Below are 23,621 nucleotides of genomic sequence, written 5' to 3' on the forward strand. Positions count from 1 at the left end.
TGCTGGTTCAGTATACAGTGTACAGAGTGTCCTCTGACATCCTCCTACAGTCTAAAAGTGGTTTCCACTGGTTACCTGGGAGGCCACTGATGTCATCTGGGATCTGGTTTCGAGCAAGCGTCAAGAAGGTTGTCATCTGTCTCTCAATTTGTTTCAGAAGGTATTTCTATAGAGTAATCATTGAAAACAAAAATTTTCTGTAAAGTGATTTTGTATAAAGGTAGTAATCTTAGCTAAAGCAAATTTTTAAAAAAAATTTCTGCTGTGTAAAAAAAAGTACATTTTCATGCAAACTGCAGCACATTTTAAACAGAAAAACATGTAACGTTTACTAGATTGCAGTAATCTTCAAGAGAATTTCTTTCAAGAGAATACAGACCTGCAGATCACTGAACTCAACCAGCATTTTCTTCATGGACTCACGGAACATGTACTTTTTGGATTTCGTAATTGCACGTTCCAGTTTCTTTTGTAACTTAATTAAAGCATCTTTTCCATCGATAGCAGCACATTCTGAAAATATGTGACACATTCTTGCATTCATTTAAATTAATAAAGGAATTTAACATGTTGATATAGATTAAAAATTGATTTCTTAATTCCCAAATCTCCTATTGAGTGATTAACCTTCATATGTTGGCATCATGGTGTCACGGATTGAATCACTGAGGGAATTGTAGATCAGCTTCTTTCTCTTAAGGATTTCTTTTTCCAGATTCTTGTGCAATTTTCTTTGCTAGATGATATAAAAGGGAAGAATTATCGGTTCACTTGTGAAATGTAAAAAAAAGAGACTGCATATCTACAGTGGAAGGGGGTTTAAAGGGGGTTCTTTCTCACCTCTGTTCTAATGTACACCAGACGCAGGTATTTTTCTTTATTCTTTGTTCTGTTATAATCCAGAAGGTCATCTTTGATGAAGTTCTTTTGAAAACTTGCAAAGCGCCCATTGATTGATGCTCTCGTACCTCCAGCGCTTGAGAGACAATTTAAAATGATTTGTTGGTGTTACTCTGAGGTGATACTTAGACATATCAAACACAGAAATATTGTGGTATGTTCTGCTAATAAATAGGTTTTCCATGTATCAATGCTCCCCTCAGTCTGTTGTTGAACCCTGACTGCTGATTATGGCTAACAGCCCTAGAGGGTGTTTCCCATGAAGTGTGGGCTATAGTCAGCAGGGCTGTCCCTGTGTGATCACACAAGCAACTCCTGGTTAATTGGGAATCTGGGGCCGGTTGCACCAGCTGTGCACTAGTAAAAAAAAAAAAAAAAAAGCTTAGCTGTAACGTTAATCTCTACTAACTTACAACTTATGTAACTTGTCTTATGAACTATAACCCTCATCCTCTCCAATAACTAGGTTGAAAATATGACTGTAAACCTCTTAGTTTGGTAGAAAAAGGCACTAGTTCCTCCATTATATTCTATGGGGAAATTAAGAGGTATGGTGTACTGGGTGTCATATTGGTTGCTGAAACTTTAGCAATAGAAGCAAGCGGTTGCGTCCGTTTCATAGAGTTGAATCAACATCAGCATAATCTTGTGACTGTACATTACTTCATGAAGAACGTATGCCCTACTAAGATTTGTGTTAAGGACATGTGATGTGGTACAACCAAATTTAGTAGCTGGTTTAGCTAGTTGTAAACTAATTAGTAGCTAGTAAGCCTGTATTATGAGCTTTATGTTCCAATTTAAGGGAGAACTTATGAAAAGCTGGTGCAGTCTAAAGCTGCTTTCAAACGACAAGCATCAAACACTGCGTTCAACGCTAAGTAAGGCAGTGACAACACAATAAGAACAATCAAGTGCTGCCAGCTGTTGAAACTTGGCGTCATCCATCCAGTAAGGCCATTGGTTCAGAAAACTGTTACAAACCCTGATAAGCAGTAGGTTGTCTGTTGTATTATGCTAAATTGTGAACTCGCTTTGTGAAACCAAAAATCTTGGCCTTATCCCAACATGTTCTTCCATGTTTACCTCTGCCCGCTTCATACAAAGCTGTGATGTGATAGGACGCACTACGAAAGGTCAGCTTCAAACAAGGGCAAAGTTCAGTACAATTAGAATGTTGAAGACTGCAACTTCTTTTGAGCTGTGCACTACACCAGGCTTAGCTTTGCTGTCAAGTCAGGCATGTCTAGTGGTTTAATGCTTGTCGTGTGAAAACGGCTTAACTGCTAAACAAAGTACACAGCACTGACTGCGCAGCTCATTAGCTGGACTGCAGAGTTAAGAGAAACAGTCTCTGACAGCATGGACTTCAGTGTGCATGGTGGGCAGTGCCCAAAATGGAAGAGGTAATATGACATAAATATAATTGGTCACTCTGAATCATAAGATATAGGCATAATATTGGTTGTAAAAAGGAAAATTCAAGATTCGGACACTCACCCAAACGTTGTCAGAAAGATGCCATTCATCTGTTTGTACATGGGTTGTGACAGAGTGTAGTTCAGATCAACTACCGCTCTGTTTCCAGATCGATAATAGCCGTTATTTTTACACATGGCTCTGAGCGTCCTGTAGTGGCCTCTGTTATTACACCATCTCTGTACAAAAACAGAAATACAAATAAAATATCACCATGTGTGGAAAGCAATTTAGGCAACAGGCATCCGTTTTTTACCATACAAGCTGCTTTGAAGTTACATGAGGTTTACAAGAGACTGCAGTTGAGTTAGAGTATTCGCCAGCACATTCTTAACCATTTAGTAAAAACATTGTAAAATCCTAAATCTTTTTTTGCATCTTTCAATAGTAATTGCCACCATTATGGGACAAGATGTGTATAAGTGTTGTCCTTTACCCTATCCACCCCCACGGTCAGCAGAAACCGCTCCCCACACCACCCTCCCCCAGTCCGCGATCTCACCTAGAGCACTAGAAACACAAGGGCCATAGCAGTAAAACACAAACTTAATCGAAGAGCTTTGTTTGCATGGGCTAGCCTTCCACGTTTTATGCTGGTCTGCTGCTGTAAAACGAGCTTTAGGCATATCAAAAACATTTTTTAAACGTGTAGGATTTGCAGCCCTTTTTGACTCTGGGCTCTATCTTACACCCGGTGCAAAGCGGCGCCAAGCGCAACGCAAGTGTCTTTGCTAGTTTCAGACCGACGCAGTTGTCATTTTCCCGTCCAGCACCCATGTTGTTTAAATAGCAAATGTGCTTGTGCTCATCTGAGCGCCCATGGGCGTGTTGGTCTTAAAATGAGGTGTGGTCAGGAGCATTGTTGGCGAATTGCTATCTTGAGGCAGCAGAAAGTGATTGTGCGATTGACCAACAAAAACCTGGTCTTAAATTAATGGCGCAGTATTTTACTGTTATTTTAAGGGCGCATTATTAAGATAGTAATATGCGCCTACATAGGCGGGTGCACAACTCGCGATATTTTAAAAAATACATGTCATAATGGTTAGTCATAATATTTATATCCATTTATATCCATTTATTCATAATATCTACCATTATAATAGCAATCCGCCATGGTCCAAGCACACCTGGCTTTCAAAGGGAATGGGAGACGACACTCTGATTGGTTTATTTCATGTTACGCCCAAAACACACCTATGATTAATTAAGAGACTAAGTACAACCCCTTTGAACTATGGGCCTTACTTTGTGCTCAGATTATACGCCGTTAAACTAGCAAAAGTGGATTTGGACACACCCTAAATGCACTCGCGCTTTAGACCGTGTGCTTAGATCGTTCAAATATTGGGCTCTGTGTTTGTAAAAAAAATCTAAATCTGCCCCTTCATCCTTGACCCCACACACAGTTTTGTTGAGGACACACCCTCAAGCGAAGAGATGTGGTAGTCAGCATTTTTGTCAAAAGATCTTATTTTTTCAGCTCTCTGACGGTCGCATCTTCGGCGAGATGTGACATAGGAGGTGACATTTGTTTGCCTCATTTGGCTAATGTTAGCTTCACTCTCCTCCAAAGATATGTTGCCTAAAATGATTCCTCATGGCATCTGTTGAACGATTATTGCTAGACTAACTTTACATTGCCTGCTAGGGCCACTGTAAAGAGAGAAAGTTAGGACAATTCAAAGGGTCCTGATCTGTGAAATATTTTCTTAACCCCACACAGAAATTTTTGTGCCTCCTGTTGACTGTTTGAATCATATGATTTGATTTCCTAGATTTAGAATGATTAAAGCCATGTTTGTTATTTTATCATAACTGATGGTTATACAAGTCACTATTTTTCATTGAAACTCCTTTTTGTTTTTTTTAAAGATATTTTTCCCAACTCCTACATAATTTCCACCAACTACAGCCAGAAGCTATTAAGGACCAAGCTCTTGAGTTCCTCTTAACATATATTTGAAATGTGTTTCCATTTTGAAGATATTAGCTAATGAAGTTGAAAACAGGTAATGCCTAACCAAAAAAGTCTATAACTCAATGAAAATTTGATTGTAATGAAACTTAGGAATGATGTTAAAGGCTGTTAAATAACCATGTTTGCAACAGCAGTCCAACCTACACCCATAGGGGGCACTACAAAAGCCAAAATTCCATTTCAATTTAATAATTGGATTGGACCAAATGTCATGCTACGGAGCCAAGTATTATTGAAAATACTAACTTTTTGGTTACAATCACTGCTGGTAGGAATGGCATGTGATATTTTACTTTAAAACCAGTTGAGGCAGAAACTGGGGATTTTCAGGACTAGGCTTAATATGGTGTTAGATGCTATTTAGTCGGTAGGTAATCAGAGCACTAATTTAGTCAAGAAAATGGTAAGCAGTGTTAGGCTGAATGGCCTGTTCTCGTCATTATGTTATGTTATGTTATGAAAAACGCATTTGCATTAAAGTAATAATCTCAAAGATTTTCATTTAAATAAATGTCTAAGTCACTATCTATCGCTGAATTAGGTAACACAATGGTGATTGAGCCTATTATAATATTGATTTATATTATTATCATTATACTAATTTATGATTCTGAACTGGGTGTCCATGGCGACATTCCCGGGAAAAATTACAAGCAGCGCACAGTTAGTGATGCGTTTTCCATCACCCATCAGTGGTTGGTCCGCCAGAGAGGGTAGGCAGAGCTAACGCAACAGGCTCGCTCTTCAACTCACTTGTGTGTGAGCGGCTATTGTTTTTTCCGGTGTCTGCTAGTGTTACAATAACAGAGGAAGGGGGGGGGGGGCGCATTATTAAGATAGTAATATGCGGGGGGGGGGGGGTGTATGGAACCCTAATAAGTTTTTGTGTATCGTGAGAGGTCATATTATTTGTTGATGTAGATTTCGTATTACATTTAATGACAATGTAACCTTACTAAATTACATAGCTATTTGCACAGCTAACGCTAGCTACCAGACTATGTCAAGAAAGGCAACATTAATTTAGACAAGGTTGCGCACAGTACTAGCCATCTCTCATATCAGGTAACGTTGTGTTAGCTAGCTAGCTAATGTAATTAACATAATCTACTAATGTCAGCTAACAATTAGAAAAAAACGCTAGCTAACGGTACCGACCTCACAGTATTACCAAGCTTACCAAAGAAGACTTTATTCCGATCAAGTTCATTAATATATTATTATGATCAGAAGATGTCAAGCTGGAGAAAAGGTGGATTAAACTAAGCCGGGTCTGCCCCACCTCACCACCTAGGAGAAAAGCCAGAGCTGACCCGGTGTTTGTTCTGTGTAAAGTAGAGCCGGAGCTACAAGCGTTCCATAACAACAGCGTGGAAGTTGGGCTGTCAGAGGGAAACTGGCTAAACAGTCATTTGGCATTAATTCAAGTGACGGAGAACCGTACTAAATTGGAGCTAGCTTGCTAATGATATTGTTAAGTTAATAAGCTTCGATGGCCAGCAGTGAGAGGGGCAACAACTGGGGGGACAGCGAGGTGAGGGAGCTGTTGATAATTAGAAACGAAAACTAAATTTAAAAAAAATACAGCAGTATGGATTAGCATTGTTATTATTATTGCGCTTCCTCATATGTTCCTTCAGCCTTGCTGCCCTTTTTTGATGAAATCTCCTTTGTTTTTGTTTTATGCTTCTTGTTCTGATTGCTAATTTAACACCCAGCTCCGCTTTATTCTCGAACAGTTTAGCTAGCAAAACCAGAAACACCAGGGGTAACATTTTGCAAGGCAGTTGTTTTAAAAATATCACAACAATCATTCACGAGAAATACAATGTTTATTGTGCAAGAGATAGCCTACGTATTTGGCTGCGCCACAGCGAATCCCGCGGATTCTTCTCTGCAGTGTAAAGATGTTCATACCGGGTAAAAGGACAACTGTGGAAATTGATCATCACTAATTCTACCCCAGGTCTGCTACAGCATTTTAACCCGGCTTGGCAGTGTAAAGGCCAGTTTAGATCAATGATTCGCAGCGAGTCTGGATGTAACTTCCAAAATTCCAAGACGTCTGATTGTAAACGTTCTAAAACTGCACTCGGCGATTTGACAAGGTGGGTCTTTTGAGACCCCAGGCAACGGCTTCAGACGCTCTGCAACTAACCAGTTCACACCGCTGCAATTTTCTCTTCAACATTCTAAAACCGTTTCGTCTTGTTGCAAATCATTGATCTGAACTGGCCTTAAATACGGCTTAAGTTAGCCTAATGTTAGACAATGAATGAGTATGTACATAACGTTACTTTTATAACAACCATTGTTTATTCAGTAAATACCGTCTCAGAAGACATCATTCCCTTTTCGCTTTCATGTATACTGGTGACCTCGAATTGTTATGGAGGCGTGGCCCAGGTGCCGACTGACTGACGTTACACAGGCGACACTGTTTGGATCTCTGGTCCAAAAACACACCTGCAATTACCGCTTATCGCCATAGATGCCGCCAATGACAACGAAATGGAGATCTTCAAGATTGTTACTTTAAGAGGATAGCTAAGCTAATCATTCGATACCTGGATCAAGCTCTTTAACTTGTTAGAGTACTGTAGAGGTTGTAACACTTTTTGGCGGTGTGTGTGCCGTAATGGTGGTACTCGGAAAGCAGGGAGGGAGACGTTAAAGCAAGCCACTCACGTTGACCACGATACTGAGATTTCATAAGTGCTACTTTATTAATAGCTACCAAGTCAACCATATAAGCCTGGTCTCACGGCTACTATTCTACTCATACATGAAATAAAATAGTATCCACACACCAAAGCATCACTTTTGAGCTGAGAAAAGAAAATAAAGGAGCGGAAGCTCAAGTCCACGTCCATCATCACCTAGCAGGTGTATCGTTCAACTAACCTGGGCGCATAGCGCGGGGCAGTGATGTTGCTTCCGGCGTACACATGCAAACCCAAACATAAGCGTCTTAAAGGTACATTTCACAATTTTGACTGTTACAAGGTGCTTGAGAAATTCTCTTCAACACTGTTAGTTCTCCCCTAGTTCTCCCACGTCCCTTCTCTACTGAGGTCACTCCACTGGCTACCGGTCTCTGCCAGGATCAGGTTCAAAGTCCTGACCCTCGCCTACACTGCAGCCAACAGGACAGCCCCTGCCTACCTACAGGACATAATTCAGCCCTACACGCCAGCTTGACCACTCCACTCTGCAGCAGCACCCCCTCCCAAAACAACAATTTGCTGATCATATCGAACTCATTTTTTGACCAATTCAAGTTAATCAAGTCAAAGCCTATTTATGACACGGCAATATGCGGCCATATTTCATGGCATTGAAGTGGGCTGCTGATGACTTGAAATTGAAAATTGAAATAGTTTATTTCATTTTATGATTGAGGCTCTATACATATTTATTTATTAATTCATTCATTCATTGCTGTCTACAATGTTGAGAAGGCTCTCAATTTCGAGACTTTGATCCATTTTTTTTACATTTAACATTTTTCCAGAGAAAAGCTGCCAGTTTCCAGCTAAAACAAACTCACTGGTGCCAGCACTCTCTCTTTGGCGTTCCTCAGGCAGTGTTTCTCTGCTTCCCTTGCTCCCGTCAGCAGACCTTCCTGGAGTTTTGTGTGAACTCCGCTCAGAACTGAATTCAGTGTAGTGCAAGTCTTATCCAGGCCCTTTTCAAGTTGGTTGATCTCTTTGGAAATTGAAGTCTGAGCCTGAAAAAGGGCAGAACTTACTCTCACATACTGTAAAGTGTAATTTCTGATTTTAAAGTGAGAATATTACTTAAACATGTGTAATTAAACGAAACACCATCCAAAAAATAACATTCTGCTATTCGGAAACATTTGCTTTGCTATGTATACCTGATCAATTTATAATTTTATGAAATGGTGTACTAAAGTCACTAAAGCTTAGAAACTAGCTATCTGGATTCTTAATTTAGAAGCTAGCTGGGTGTACGCCAGAATTCATGCAGACTGCCTTTAATGTTCAATTTTAGACACAGCAGCTACATGAAACACAGTCAGCAATATATTCTTTTTTTTCAGTTCTTTGTCAGAATATTATATTTTTTATAAATATATGAAACAATACATATTGATGGAGTGAAAACACACCTTCGAACTGACGGCATCCTTTGAAAAGTGAAGATATGAAATGATTCCCGAAACCTCAGATATATAATCTTTCACTTCCTTCACGGAATGGGAGACATACAGTTTCTTAATGTGCTCCATCAGCAATGGCAATTCTATGCAAATAGTAGAAAAAACAGCTGGTTAACACTTAAATCATTTATTTTATCTTCGCCTTGTGCTTAATTACATAGGCCTATATATATATTTTTTACCAGTTTCATTGCGATCCAGAACAGCTGGCATCCTTTGTACAATGTTCATGAATTCTTCAGAACTCACAGTGTACACATCAAAGAAGCTGTCTGAATCCCCTTCATCACCAAGCAGAAATTTCTGAAATCAAATTTAACAATTGTTATTTATAAATTATTATGAAAGAAGTTTGTAGTCCGTATTGTGTGATGTGAATGTGATTGTATAATGCAATTGCATTTTTTGTGTCATTTCCTATGGAAAGTTATGAAGTATTATGTTACTGGTGAATCTAAGAATGTATATTTTTTTGGATAGAAATGCAATTGTCATATAAAGTATTTTATGCTTATTAGCTGCGACCTAGCTCTGTCTGTTGGTCGGTTGGTCGGTTGGTCAGTTGGTCGGTTGGTCCACAAAAGTGTCCCACCCCATAGCGGCCACAGTTTTCACCCCAGGAGGTTGAAATTTGGCATGGAGGTTGGTCATGGTAGAGGTAGAGCTGAGTAACTTTCAGGCCTATTGACCAAGAGGGGGCGTGGCGATGGGCGTGGCCTATCACAAAAAGGCGCATAACTTCCGAAGGGATTAAAAGGTTTGCACAAGATTTTGTGAAAAGGTTGGTCATGAGCCAAAGAAGAGGTCACGTGTTTGTGTGAGGGTGTGTACGTGGATGCATGCACACATGCATGCATGCGTGTGTGCGGTCGCCGCTATTGCAGATTCGCGCTTGTATATTTTATGCTGATAATCTGAATTACTGTTTTTTAATACCTTTATTCCTATTAGTTCTTGTTAAAATTTTCCTTTGTGGAAGAGCTAGATGCAACATGAAAAGCAAATTTCAGTTAAAGGTGTAACACTAAGGGCTATATTTGAACGATCTAAGCGCACGGTCTAAAGCGTATGGCGCAAGTGGATATAGGGCCTGTCCAAATCCACTTTTGCTAGTTTAACGGCGGATAATCTGAGCGCAAAGTAAGGCGCATGGTTCAAAGGGGTTGTACTTAGTCTCTTAATTAATCATATGTGTGTTTTGGGCATAACATGAAATAAACCAATCAGAGTGTCATCTCCCATTCCCTTTAAAAGCCAGGTGCACTTGCACCTTGGCGGATTGCTATTATAATGGCGGATTAGTCATTACTGCGATTAGCTAATTCTGATAAATATTATGACTAACCATTATGACATGTATTTTTTTAATATAGCGCGTTGTGCACCCGCCTATGTAGGCATATTACTATCTTAATAATGCGCCCTTAAAACAGTAAAATACTGCGCCATTGATTTAAGACCAGGTTTTTGTTGGTCAATCGCGCAATCACTTTCTGCTGCCTCAAGATAGCAATTCGCCAACAATGCGCCTGACCACACCTCATTTTAAGACCAACACGCCCTTGGGCGCTCAGATGAGCACAAGTACATTTGCTATTTAAACAACATGGGTGCTGGACGGGAAAATGACAACTGCGTCGGTCTGAAACTAGCAAAGACACAAAGCATTGCGCTTGGCGCCGCTTTGTGCCGGGTGTAAGATAGAGCCCTAAAACTCACCTTTGTTTTCTTTTTCCAGATTGCACTGATTTCTCCTTTAACGTCATTATTACGGAACTGTATACATGCCCGTTTTAGTTTATCTCTATATTGAGGACCCTGGAAAATATGTATTAATAATTAAATGTGAAATAGCAGATATTTACTATGATATATTAAATATTTCTATAATCTACTTACCCCAGGATCACATTTTATTCCAAGCTTATCTGTGACTTCATAATCCCTTGTAAAATCAGAAATGTTATTCAAAATTAAAAACATGATTGATCTGTATACAGATCTGTATACAAGTAAATATTTCTAAAGGAGTTAATAATGTAGCAGCTAACTCTTTGATCTCCTTGGTGTTGATGATATCTGTTTTGGTGCAGATGAAGGTGATGTTGTGACACTCTCCTCCTCCAGCAACGTGTCTCAGTGATTCATCAAAGATCTCGTCAGCAACTTCCTCAGACAGGACACGGTTCATCTCATTCACAAGCCAGATAGAGGAGCACTGGCTGAGACACTGTGGGATTTAAATGGAAACACTGAGTTTCAGCAATGCCCTTGGATAGGGGAACCGGTCGGCCAGACTGAATGTGCTCGTATCTCCCCCACAAAACTGACTCAGGGCAGGGTCGATGGTATGGGCTCATAAATACAACTGGACGCTCAAAATAAACAGAATTCATCCAACAACAGATTAAACCATGAAGCACTGACAGTACCTCTTTCCACATCTCACTTCTCTGTTTATTGACATCTCCGGCCCCAGGAAGGTCCACCAGCACAATCCTCTTCAGTAGAGCTGGAGACTGTGGCAAGGAAAGGGTGACTCGCTTCACAAGAGGCCAGAACAGCTGCTTTGATTTTTTATCACTCCGAATGTAGCATCCAATGCTTCGAGACAGTTCTTGGGCCTGCAGAGAAGTTTTAGGAGCATGAATATTCATTAAGAGGAGGAGAAATCAAAATGTTCAGTTATCCTGTCAAAAAGAAGATCTCTATTCACTTCGAGGTTAAGAAGTGTTATTGTGCATGAGACTCACAGTGTCAAAATTCATAGTCTTCCTGCATGTGTTGGGAATCTCAGGAAACTCTTTGGCTCCCACCAATTCACTGTAACTTTTCTCCAGTCCCACTTCTCCATAAATGGCTGTGATCTTTTCTCTTGCCATGTCTACCATTTTATCATCTTCTGCAGTCTTTTTTTCATTTTCTTTTTCAAGTAATTCCACCAGGAATTGTAGTTCTGATTTCCAGTCCTGAAATAATAATTTCTTCATCATCATGTGTATTATCATCTACATGTAAGAGTACATAGAACGTGATGGGTTGATTTGTTTACAGGAATAAACCAGTCATGGCTGAATTACTATATAACATTTCATGTTAATGCTGTTAATTCTAATTCTGTATGTCTTGTAATTGTCAGAACGGTATGAGGATTACTTTCTTGTTTTGTGTTCATCTGCTTACCTCTGGGCTGATGAATTCAATATCAGCTTTGTATTTGCTGGGATCTGTATTGGCTTGCACATGCACAAAGACTGACGTGCAGGCTTTCAGGCTTCCTGAAGGCAGAAGCTGGTCTTCATTGACAATTGCGTTGATCAGTGAGCTCTTCCCTGCTCCCGTCTTCCCAAACAGTCCAATGTAAATATTATCTTTTTGGTCATATTCTTTTAAATCTGAGATCTTCTTTCTGCAGGGTAAGGACAAACTTCTTCATTGGAGGGATACTATAACTTTGGGCTCAATCAGTTTTACTTGTGTTCAGAAAAAGTGCTGAAGTTACAGACAGCATTTGCACAACTACATGTAATCTAACTTTACCTGCCTGAAAAGCTTTTTTTTTAAATTAAGGAATTATGTGGTAACCAAACCACTGCCACATGTGAGCATGTCACTGTACCAGTGCTGCCAGTGCTCCAGAGTAGTTACATAGCAATTGTGTCACCCGGGCCATGAGAGGGTTCAGTCATTTCACAGTCATGTTTCATCACTGATTTCCTCTATTATTGTACATTTGTCACACTGAATGGTTTCAGATTTGAATTAAATGTGATATTAGACAATGGGAACGTGAGTAAACGAAAAGCGCATTTTTAAAATTACTTCATTTATTTACTGAAAAATGTTATCAAGCACCCATATCAGTCCTGTGAAAAAGTAATTTCACAGTTTTTCAATCAACCAATTCACCGAACTTAATTGATAATTAGATTCAGCTGATTGAACACAGACAGGCTTGATTGCAGCCAGCCCCATTGAATCTGAACCTCACTCATATTGAACCCTAAGATCAAAGTGAAGTGGTTACCACAAAGTTCCTACAAACACACTATACCACGTTCAATCGAAATTTCAGAAGTAATAAGAAAAAACGTTGAAATATATCAATCAGTCACAAAGTAATTTATCTCCAAATGAAGAACACTTGAAGAGTGATGAAGGGAATGATCTAAAACACAATAAAAGCACACATCTGAATGGCTGAAAAGAAACAAAATTAAAGTTTTGGAGTGGCCTATTCAAAGTCCTGACTTGAACCCAGTAGAAATGCTGTGGCAGGACCTGAAACACACAGTTCATACTCAAAAACCAACTATTTGTCTGGATTAAAGCAGTTCTGCAAAGCGGAGTCATGTGAAAGACTGATATAAAATTATAGGAAGCATTTGGTTGCAGTTATTTCTGCAAATGGTGGTGCATCCAGTTATTAATGTTATCGGGGCAATTTCTTTTTAAAATGTGCTATATGTTTACTAAGGTTTCTTTTGTGTAATGTTACATTTTGTCTAAAGACTTAAAACCATTCAGTGTAATAATTATGCAATGATATAAGAAATTAGGAAGGTAGCAAATACTTTTTCACAGCACTGTAGGTGCCTGCACTGTTTGGTCAGGCGACCATGGAAGGTTGTTCTCCTACTCTACCTGAGTTTAGCTGTAATCTGTAGTGTGAGAAGAAGTAACTGGTGTCACCATCTGCAGTTGCAGATAATTGGAAAATTCCAAATTGGGGTGGGAATTAGATATACAGCCTCACATCGCATGCTGAATTTATTACAAAGAAAATAAATAAATAAAGGTATAAATTGTTTTATAACACAAGAGTTTTTTTACTTTAGGTCGTCCAGAAATTGCATGCTCTGTCTCTTTCTGCAGGAAACATCATTGAGTTTGGCATAAACCTCAGATATGGTTTTTTTTCCATCTTCTAGTGCATTATTGCCTGTTAAGATACAGTGGGAATCATTGTGAAAAACATGCATTATACAGTTGAGTTTTACAGATAAATGGAAAAACAACAGTGTTCTGACGGTGAAGGGTTCAGGTGGCTCTGTACTGATATGGGCTACGTTTTGCTACCACGGGCTGGGAAATGTTTGGAAAATAAATGAATTAGTCCTAGATTACGGATTTCCCCTTTTGTATTATTTGTAAAAATAACACCAATGAATACAGTCAAGAACATGTGAGTTTTTCTATAGTGTAGGTAACAGTCTTACAGGATGTAGATAATCAATTTGCAAAGGCCTGTCAAAAATAAAATGTTTGAGACATGTATGTTTTTAAATCCAATTTCAGTACATGGTCATTATTTGAAATAGTCTAGCATAGAACCCTTGAATCTTATAGCGTTAGCATTAATATATGATGCAAAGGCTATGAATGGCTGAGTTCACTATTAGCTATGGTAGATTATAAAACAAAAGATAAGACACTCACAGGTTGAGAGAAGTTTTTTCATCTCATTTGAAAATACAGGCTGTCTGTTATTTTTCAGCTTTCTCTTCTTTGATTTCCGATCATCATTCTCACCAAACTTTCGTTTACCTTTCTGAGGAGCTGGAAAATTGTGTGTGTTTCGTATGGGTGAACAAAAAAGAGAATGTTTGTATGTTAATGTAAATTACTTCTGAACATCATATAACAGACCCCTAAGACATATATTGACATAAACTAGAGGTGGACACTGCAAGCACTTGTCACACTTTAGCATTTAGCACTAAGAAATTCATTTTCAATATATCAACAGGCTCCAAAGAGTCCAAGACCCTAAGAAACACAGGAAACCGTTTTCCCAGTATTCATAGTGAAAACTGGAACAGGTTATTTGTTTATTGCCACCTGTAACCCAATGCATGCCCCTGGGACTTATTTTCTGTGTTTTTATGTTACATATTTATTTCATGCTTGAATGCCCCCAAAATCTTCACTCACACTCCATGGATTCTTCCCCTTGTCTATCAGCTGGTCCCTCTAATCTTTCCTCACCATCATCCAGTGGTTGATCTCCTACTCGAAGAGAACATTGAAAATTTTATATCAGGGCTATACATTAGGATTATTTTTTTTAATGCTAATAGAAGTGTGCTGATGCCACAGCTGTGAATTTGGTGTTACGTAACTGCTTTTTATTTGACTTTTTTAAAATTAAAATGTACAGTAAGAGATAATGTTAGCAAGTCAGCTAAGTGTAAACAAATTCCAGTATCTTACCAATAGTTTTCTTTTGTTGTAGTGCCTAGCTAGTTCACTCCAGTAAGTCCTACAGCATGCTCTTTTATCATCACATTTTCCCCATTTTTACTTTTTAAGAATCCAGCACTACTGCCAAATATACAGGTCAAAATAAATGCTGTGGCCAGCATTTCTCTTACTTCTCAGACAATGTAACCAAATTATCACAAATACAGGGATTGGGGGCGACTGTATCTTATATTGGCCATGCTGACAGTAGCGTTTAATAGTGAATAGGGTTACATTACATTACATTACAGTACAGGCATTTAGCAGATGCTCTTATCCAGACCGACTTACACAACTTTTTACATAGCATTTTTACATTGTATCCATTTATACAGCTGGATATATACTGAAGCAATTCCGGTTAAGTACCTTGCTCAAGGGTACAACGGCAGTATCCCACCGGGGAATCGAACCTGCAACCTTTTGGTTACAAGCCCAGTTCCTTACCCACTGTGCTACACTCCGTCCTATATTCCAGTGAGAAGACAGGCATGTACTTTTTATATCTTTGACAATACCCCTCAATCCTCTTGATCAGTTCATGACTTTGGGGTTTCTGAAAAATTGGCCTTGTTCCAACCCAAATGAAGAATGTTTCTATCAAACAGATTTTTCAGAATTGATTTTTGGACCAAAACAGATGTGCATCATTATGCACATCTCTGAAAAGTAGTAATTTCAATTTCAAAATAATTTTTAGACTGGAATAACCCTTTTACAAAACATACTTGTGATAAATGCGCATGTGATTGTATATGCCACTTGGTGGAATAAACTCTTATTGGAATATTGTTATTCTTAAAAGTGGCTAGCATTGTACTAGTGGTATTTGTAACCCTTGTCTGTGTATGACTACGAATTATTGGTTGTATCTGTTTCTTGGAAATATTTTTCAGAGTAAAGCACTGAAATTTGTATCTGCATTCAATTTGCTGGACAACCAAATCACTTTAACCCTTCTTTGTTAAAATCATATGAATCCAGGCTATTTTACTCACACAGTGAAACTCTTACCGCATTTACCTGGATCCAGATTTAGTCTATGGGTCATTGTTTCAAGCTCTCTGATCCAGTAGAGTTCCCTCTTTTTTAGTGCTTTAGAACCATTGACCTGCTCAATTGGAAATAGAATCAGATCTTTAAGAGAATGGCCATTGTTGTTAAAATGGACAGAGATTGGCCCCTGATGGTTACGTTTAATGAAACCTCTGTAGTCACCGAATCTTCTTTGGAGTGTGGTCGAAGTCTTCCCAACATACTGCATCGGGCATTTTTTACACTGGATGATGTAGATGACACTTGATGTCTTACAAGTCAGATATTCTTTGATGTTGTATTGTTTTCTTGTAGCTGTGCTCTGAAATTTATCAATGCCCTTCTTTATATGCTTGCAGCAGATGCATCCCTCGGATTTACACTCGTCAACACCCGTGTGAGTGCCTGCAGTCCCGGAAGAAGGACCTGCTTGAGCCATGGGAGCAGTCTCTGGAACAGTCTCCTCTGTCCTGTGTTTCTCTGAGGGGAAAATGGGGTTGATTCAATGATTCAATCAAAGAAATTCAGACAAACCAAATTTAATTAAAGATTTTGCTAAACGCTCAGATTTGCAAGTGCAGGGAGATTAAAGAAAAAAAAAATAATTTGTCCTCATTCTTCTTTTATGCATTTTTTAAGGATTAAGTAATTAAGTCATTTAGTGTATTTTTCCTACTGTTGATGGTTTATATAGAAAATTATTTTTAGATAATAATGCATAGGAAACTTGCAAGTATTTCTAATCCACCATGGTTTTAGTTAAATGTTCTTGAGTTGATAATTTAGTCACTGGTCTTCAATCATGATCTGAGTAAGTTGAATCAGGTCAGAATAGTGCTAGGCTAGAACAAAATCCTGCTCCACCCTGACCCTTCTCACACTGTGGACCACTGCAAACAATGTGCAGTGTTACTTGCTAAACCAAAATATTGATTCTGTGATTTGTTCGGCAGATAGCAATATAATGAGGCTTTGGTGTCTATTTTTCTAGGTTGCAACATTAATGTAGCCAATAATGGATTGCACTGGTTGATTGCCGTGCTGTGATAGTTGTGGGATTACAACCTTTTTGTTAGGACTGAACTGACAAACACTGTGTACTGACGGACACTGGCATTAGATAAAAGGCACAATAATGGCAACACGCAACAATGTTGTAATAGAGAAACAAACTATAAGGTATGTAACGTATGGAAATCCAATGTGCCATATATGACAAAGTGCAAAATGTACAACAGTTTCAGGACACGGCACAGTACTAATACAACTACGTCACATCACACTGACCAATGAACAGAGGCGTCTACCACAGAAGAAGAAAAGTCTAATTTTGGACAATATAAAAATAAAGCCATTTTTCTGTCATTAAACAAGAATATTTTATAACAATAGAACACCAGTTTTACATTATAATGTAAATTGTCTGCACAGAGACAGATAAAGTGTGATATCCATATTTAAAAGCCTTTTGCCCTGCCATGGCTCCTCCACTCGCCTGCACACAGAGAGCAATCCCATCTGGCACTCTGACAGGAAGTTGCACAAGGAATGCTGGCAAACTTGAGGCTCAAATCGGTGACTTAGGGCCCAGCCTTTAAGGCAGCTGAAATTATGACTTTTTTGACCATTAAATCCTGTCTTTGTCCTACAATTTGCATTAGAAGTACTAATACTGTAGTATTATATATTATTTAAGTCACAGGTTGACAGAACGCACCTGGCCTCATTCACCAGGGGTAGACAGCTTCACTTTTTGAACATGTCTGTGCTGTATATACACAATATGCCCTAAAGTATCTGGACACCCCTTGGTCTGGGGCTGTTTTTTCATGGTTTGGGCTAGGCCCGTTAGTTCCAGTAAAGGCAAATCTTAATGCAGTGACATTCTAGATGATTCTGTGCTTCCAACTTTGTGACAACAATTTGGGGAAGGCCTTTTCCTGTTTCAGCAAGACATGCCTCCTGGCATACAGCGAGGTCCATACAGAAATGATTTTGTTGAGAGTGGTGTGTAAAAGTTTGACTGGCCTGCACAGAGCCCTGACCTCAACCTCATCCAACACCATTGGGATCAATTGGAAAGTGCGAGCCAGGCCTAATCGCCTAATCAGTCACTAACCTCACTAATAGACTTCTGGCTGAATGGAAGCAAATCCCTGTAGCAGTCCTCCAACATCTACTTGTCCTTAAACAGAGGCCCCTCCCCCTTCTTGTGGCACAATTTTCAGGCCACACCTTTTTCTGTTTCTTACATTTCAGACCATATGAGCATTTGGCTGAATCGTATAAGCTTAAGGGCGGTTTGACTGAGTCTCTTTGATTGAATAAACAAGACTGACCGACACTATAAACTCAAGATAAAACTCAAGATAAAACGGTTTTAAAGATGGGGATCATACTTTATCAGGCACTAGATTCTGTCATATTTGTTGTTATAAAATACAGTAAGGTACTGCATATTTTACTTTGTTGAGACAGGAAGTGTGTTATGTGATTTTAAACCTGGTAGCCAGATAAGTTTGGTTAACACTTTATTATAATGTCTGTTAATAGATCATTAGTAAGGCATTTGCTCATTATTTACACACAAGTTAAAAATAATTATTCCTACATTTACAAACATCTGTAAATGTATTAATTAATATTGTTATTTAATTAATGTAGTTAAGCTATTTCACAGTAATTGTTACCAAATTATTAACTGTTATCGAAGTTCATGCATAATTTCATGCATAGTTCATGCATAACTATTATTGATATTCATGCATAATTTGTCAAACACTGTAGAATATATTGAAAAATTACTTATCAAACAAACAATAAAAATGCAATTTCAGAGCACAGCATTCTCAACACATCTCAGTTTGGCTAAAAACAAGAGAATATTTAGTGTGTAGTTTAGCATACTCTACGTTCAGCACTGCAGGCAAAGTTTCTTATGTCTGCCAATTCATTTGACAAAAATAGTGTTATTCTGCCACGAGCCAACAGACGTGTAAATAAAGAGCCTAGCACTGTATGAACAGAACTGGAGACACTTAACCAGTTGTGATGATATACAGTGTGCTAATTAAATATACAGTAAATATTTGACCGTTGATGGACTCACCAGTGTTTTAATGAAGGGACAAAATCATGTAATCTTCACTTGTTGTTTTTCAAGCCTTCCAATAAGTTTGGAAGGAAGTTGCTCTCTTTTATCATCTACTTTCTGTTCAGCAGGTTTTGTTTTCTTCAGTACACCCCGCCCAGCTGTATCATTTTACTGTGACATCACAGTAAAATATATTTGTTGCCAGTGTTTGTTTAAACAAATTGTGTTCTGATATGCCCTTAAGTAAGGGACTGATCTGCTGTCGGGCTGACAGATGGCTTGATAATGTTTTATGGAATTACATTTCTCCTCGGCCAGAATTGTTTTGATTGGTTTGAGTGAAGGTCTTAAGGGGCATGGGTCATGAAGGAAATATTGTTACACACTTGAGGGCTACTGGAGATTAGCTGCAAACTAATGACCACACTTTTAAAATGTGTGTCTGTGAACTGAAGGAAATTGAAACAAGTGTGTTATGTATATGGGTTGTGTTTTATCACTTGTGAGTAAATAATGAGCAAATGCCTTTCCAATGATCTCTTAACCCTCCTATTATGTTGGGGTCAGTTTGACCCCATTCAATGTCTACTAATGCTAAAAACATGGTTAACATAATTTACATAGATTTTTTGTGACTGTTCCTAATTTTATGGGGAGAACATCGTAAAGATAAAATTAACTCAATGGTGTTTTTTCTCTGATGAGAATGAGGCCCTTGAGCTACCACATTTTGACCCTCCTGTCATCTCTCAACCTACAAGAATTGACACATACACTTCCAAAAATGGAAAACTGTTATGGTCCCGCTCCCCAGTTGAAAGACAAGGTAGGCTTAGTGCTGCTAATGTTATCAAAATGGTTCCAGGCCCCATCAGATTTGTTAATAGTCATGTACAAGACATAAAATCTGTATTTGGACTGCATTTGGACCATAGCGTTATGGACATTTGACTCATCTGAATGAAGAATTGATGCCCACGGGCACCTAGTGAACTGTTATGTTCATTTTCTCTCAAAACTAAATTCTGGTGATTCATTTATTTTTTGTTGGTGTTTCTTCATTATTGAATGACTGTTGTGTGTTACTTAGTGATGTTATGAAGTGTTTTCTGAACCTAAACATTTGAAATTTCCTGGGGTCAGACTGACCGGCAAGTTTTTAGTGTGCATTACAATTCGATGCTGGATTTATTCTGAAATCCAAGCATGCAACATAATTCCCATTGATCACAGGCAGAAAGCGCCATTTAGCAGCCCGGATGTATAAGGTTATTGTCCTACAGTGAAATGAAATGAGCTGACGTTACGTATTCAAAATGAAATATTTGCAATGCAAATAAAAAAATATATAGGGGTAGCCACCTCTTTATAACACGAATTCCAACCTTTAACACAAACACTGAATTTAAAGAAAAGAATTTCGTTGAAAGTTTATCAGTCTACCATTGGATGGATGGAATTAACTTAATTCGCTCAAATGAAACTAGCCGGCATCATGATGGATGGCCACTGTTTAACGTAGCGCAACCGCACAGGAGTTATTCGTCTAGATGATGATGTCTAGATGAATGACACTGAACTACAAGCAGTCCAATGCAATCTGACGCTCTATTAAAACAATGAGAGGGCTGTTTTCCAAGAAATAGAGCGTTCTATTCCTATACGAATTTGCGAACGGGAAAACTGTCAGTTGACTTAAACTGGCTGATAAAAATGGACGAAATAAAAAGATTATCAATATTTATGATTGAAAACAATGTAGCGCCAGTTGTGGACAGTGAGGATGGTGATGCTGATACAGCTAGAGTAATGTAAGTTGGAAGTATTCAACTTTGCGACAATTGAAGCTAGTTAGCTAAACAATTTAACATTATATTCAATTTCGTGAGCTAGCCTATCAAACGTCTAACTTTAGGTTTAGAGACTATAGACCTGCGCTCTGCTGCTCCGTCTCCTGATACAAGGTGCCCAGAGTACGCTCTGGATACTCCGAGAGGGCGGTGCTCTGAATAACATTCCAACAGCGCTCAGAATTTACGAACACACCAGTAATGTTATGGAGTGCCCTCTGCCGCGAGCTTATTTGTGTTGAGTAAAGATTCTGTAGTAACGACAAGATCATCCACTTCACCACCCACCCACGCACACACACAAGCAATGATGTGATCAGATGAGCAAGTCGGCTATCTGGGCGTTGTACAATATCTTTGCCGCGCCAAGTTATTTTTAGACAATTTCACGACTTTTATTATATACACCGCCATAAAAATACAGAGGTCCGTACCCTGGTGGGTACGGCCATGTGCACAATGTGCGGAACGGACGTTTTGAGGGGCGGAGGCACGCCCATTGCTCCTGATATTTTGCGAGGAACTTCTGAGGGGCATGGACTCGTTTCTTTTTGTAAGTCTGCTGCTCTCTCGCTCTCTGTCTCTCCTTGTTAGTATCCTCGTCGTCTGGCGTCATGATTATTTTCTAACTGCAAGGCTGGTCGGGTGACTGGCTGCAATAATAGGAATTATTTGCTACGTTAGCAGTCTATAGTCAAACACCTTTGCAATGGTCACTTTGCTCCAACAGAGCGTGTGCGATTCAGTTTGAACAGGGAGTCTCCGTAGCGTTTGAGTTACTGCAGCTAAATTACTCCATCAGTTATTCGCATGTCTCCTAACGAGGCTAAATATACACACTATATACACTAATTTATCTCATTAGGATATACCCCTTGAAATGCATCATCTCGTAAAGTTACCGAACATGTTTTAACGTTTTAACATGTTAACATTACGGTCACATTTTTGTGCTTGATTATTACTCCCCACTTCCCATTTTACCTTAGCAATGCAGCGTTATGCCTCGGTGGATAATAAAGTACCGCTGCGTATCAGTGGATGTTGAGTGAGTAAGAGTCGGGGAGGGGTTACAGAACCACAAGCACAAGGTCGTAGCATCTGGTTCAATCCGAGGGATGTAGTTTAAATACCGAATAAATGTACGGTATTGTTTTGTATTAATTGATTGTTTTCCGTAATTAAATTACAATATATTTTTTTGTGTAGTTTCAGCTGCCATTTCGTACCTTTCGTATTTTGACCAAGAATTGCGTGGTTGGTACACAAAATGCGAGCAGGTTGGCAGGTCTGTTATTGCCTTTGCCCTTTTAGTTTTTTGCCCCATGATTTTGTGTTTCTGAATATTTGCTCTCGTATTGGATTCTCGCCTAGGTCATCTGCTTTGTTTGCTTATTTGATTTAGTGTTTGACTGTATGCTTATGGAAGTACATCTGTCTCACCAGATTTTGAAATTTAAAAGCCTTTGAATTTCTATCACTGAATTTATTTGCATTGAAATTATGTATCTAATTTTTTTGCCTCTGAATTCAACTCTTCAAATTATCAGTAACTCATTTTCACTTTTATATTTCCATGTTCACAAATTAATAATCAAAAATTATAATGTTAAATTCAAATAATATATATTCAAGTTGCTCAAGTGTAATGTACATATGTATAATATATACATATAATAAGGGTAGGTATGAATGTGCTAAGATATATACAGTATGAACAGTATTTACAGAATGAACAATATGACCAGAGTGGTATGAATACACTGAGATATATACAGTGTGAACACTAGTATGGACAGTAGGAAATGTGAATGCTAGGAAATGCAGAGTAACAGCTCGAGGTATGATAAGAATACGATGTACACTCTATAGATCAGATATAAACACTATAGACAGTAGTATAAATATGAATATGGCCAGCAGCCATACCACCACGCACTCTACTCCTGTTGACTGGCTGAAGCTAAGCAGGTGTGGGCTTGGTTAGTACTTGGATGGGAGACCACCAGGAAATACTGAGTTGCTGCTGGAAGTGGTGTTGGTAGGCCAGCAGGGGGCAATCTTCCCTCTGGTCAAATAAACTTTAAAATAAAATTAAAAATAAATGCCCCAGTGCAGTGACGGGGACACTGTACTGTAGGAGATGCCGTCTTTCGGATGAGACGTTAAACTGAGGTCCTGTTCTCCGTCGCTACGACGTTTTTCCATCAATTGGATTCCAGAGAAGCCATGTATGAGATCAGTGTAGATCTGAAGGGGGGGAAAAAGTGAGGGGAGGGGGGTGTGACTTAGGAATAGCGCTACCAGGTGATAGGTAAATGATCTGTATAGGCATACAATCTACTTGGATGTCGGTAATTATATAATGTTCTTTTAATGATGTTATTTTATTCACATTAGCCTACTTATGATTTTTGCCATACGATTGTCTACTATCAGTTCCTTATGTTGTAATGGAGACGGATCGGGTAATGGAGCCCTATAGGCTAGCCTATTGACGCTGCTGGAAGACTGGGCCTTCTCTTATGCTACCAGTGGCGGCTGGTTTTTAGGGGGGTGCAGTTTTGGGGGAGACCAAATAAACTGAAGCAGCACTTCATAGCTCAGAAAATAAAATAAAATAAATAAATAAATCTAAAAACAACACAACACACTGTAATGTTGCCTAAACACTGGGCAGTAGCACTACTTGAACATATTTTGCCCTCCTTAATAATATAAAATAATACGTAGAGATGACAAAATGCACATTTCACCTACATCACTTAAAGTTACCAACAGGCAACAGCTCAATTTCTAAATATGGAACTACTAAAGTCATTTTTACTGCCACTGTTACATTCTATGAAGTCA

At 38.8% G+C, this 23,621-nt stretch overlaps 2 protein-coding genes and 1 long non-coding RNA gene across 8 annotated transcripts in view; 1 reads left to right on the plus strand and 2 right to left on the minus strand.

Annotated features, from left to right (window-relative positions):
• Nucleotides 1-23,621, minus strand: part of LOC135235873 (nuclear GTPase SLIP-GC-like) — a 130,675-nt gene that overhangs the window by 54,765 nt on the left and 52,289 nt on the right. For all 3 annotated transcript variants that reach the window (XM_064301876.1, XM_064301865.1, XM_064301856.1), the window contains exon 3: nt 16,235-16,304. In XM_064301876.1, the coding sequence (XP_064157946.1) occupies nt 16,235-16,304 (70 nt within the window). The remainder of the gene's footprint in view (nt 1-16,234; nt 16,305-23,621) is intronic.
• LOC135235973 (uncharacterized) overlaps nt 1-23,621 on the plus strand; it is a 50,206-nt gene that overhangs the window by 6,010 nt on the left and 20,575 nt on the right. The gene's annotated exons all lie outside the window — the stretch shown is intronic.
• LOC135235920 (nuclear GTPase SLIP-GC-like) overlaps nt 1-23,621 on the minus strand; it is a 200,763-nt gene that overhangs the window by 4,356 nt on the left and 172,786 nt on the right. Inside the window, exon 20 of one of the 4 annotated variants that reach the window (XM_064302032.1) lies at nt 76-166. The exons of the other annotated variants lie outside the window; for them this stretch is intronic. Within the exon in view, the coding sequence (XP_064158102.1) occupies nt 76-166 (91 nt within the window). The remainder of the gene's footprint in view (nt 1-75; nt 167-23,621) is intronic. 4 annotated transcript variants of the gene reach the window in all.

This window comes from Anguilla rostrata, chromosome 1, assembly GCF_018555375.3.
Source record: "Anguilla rostrata isolate EN2019 chromosome 1, ASM1855537v3, whole genome shotgun sequence".
Lineage (NCBI taxonomy): Eukaryota > Metazoa > Chordata > Actinopteri > Anguilliformes > Anguillidae > Anguilla > Anguilla rostrata.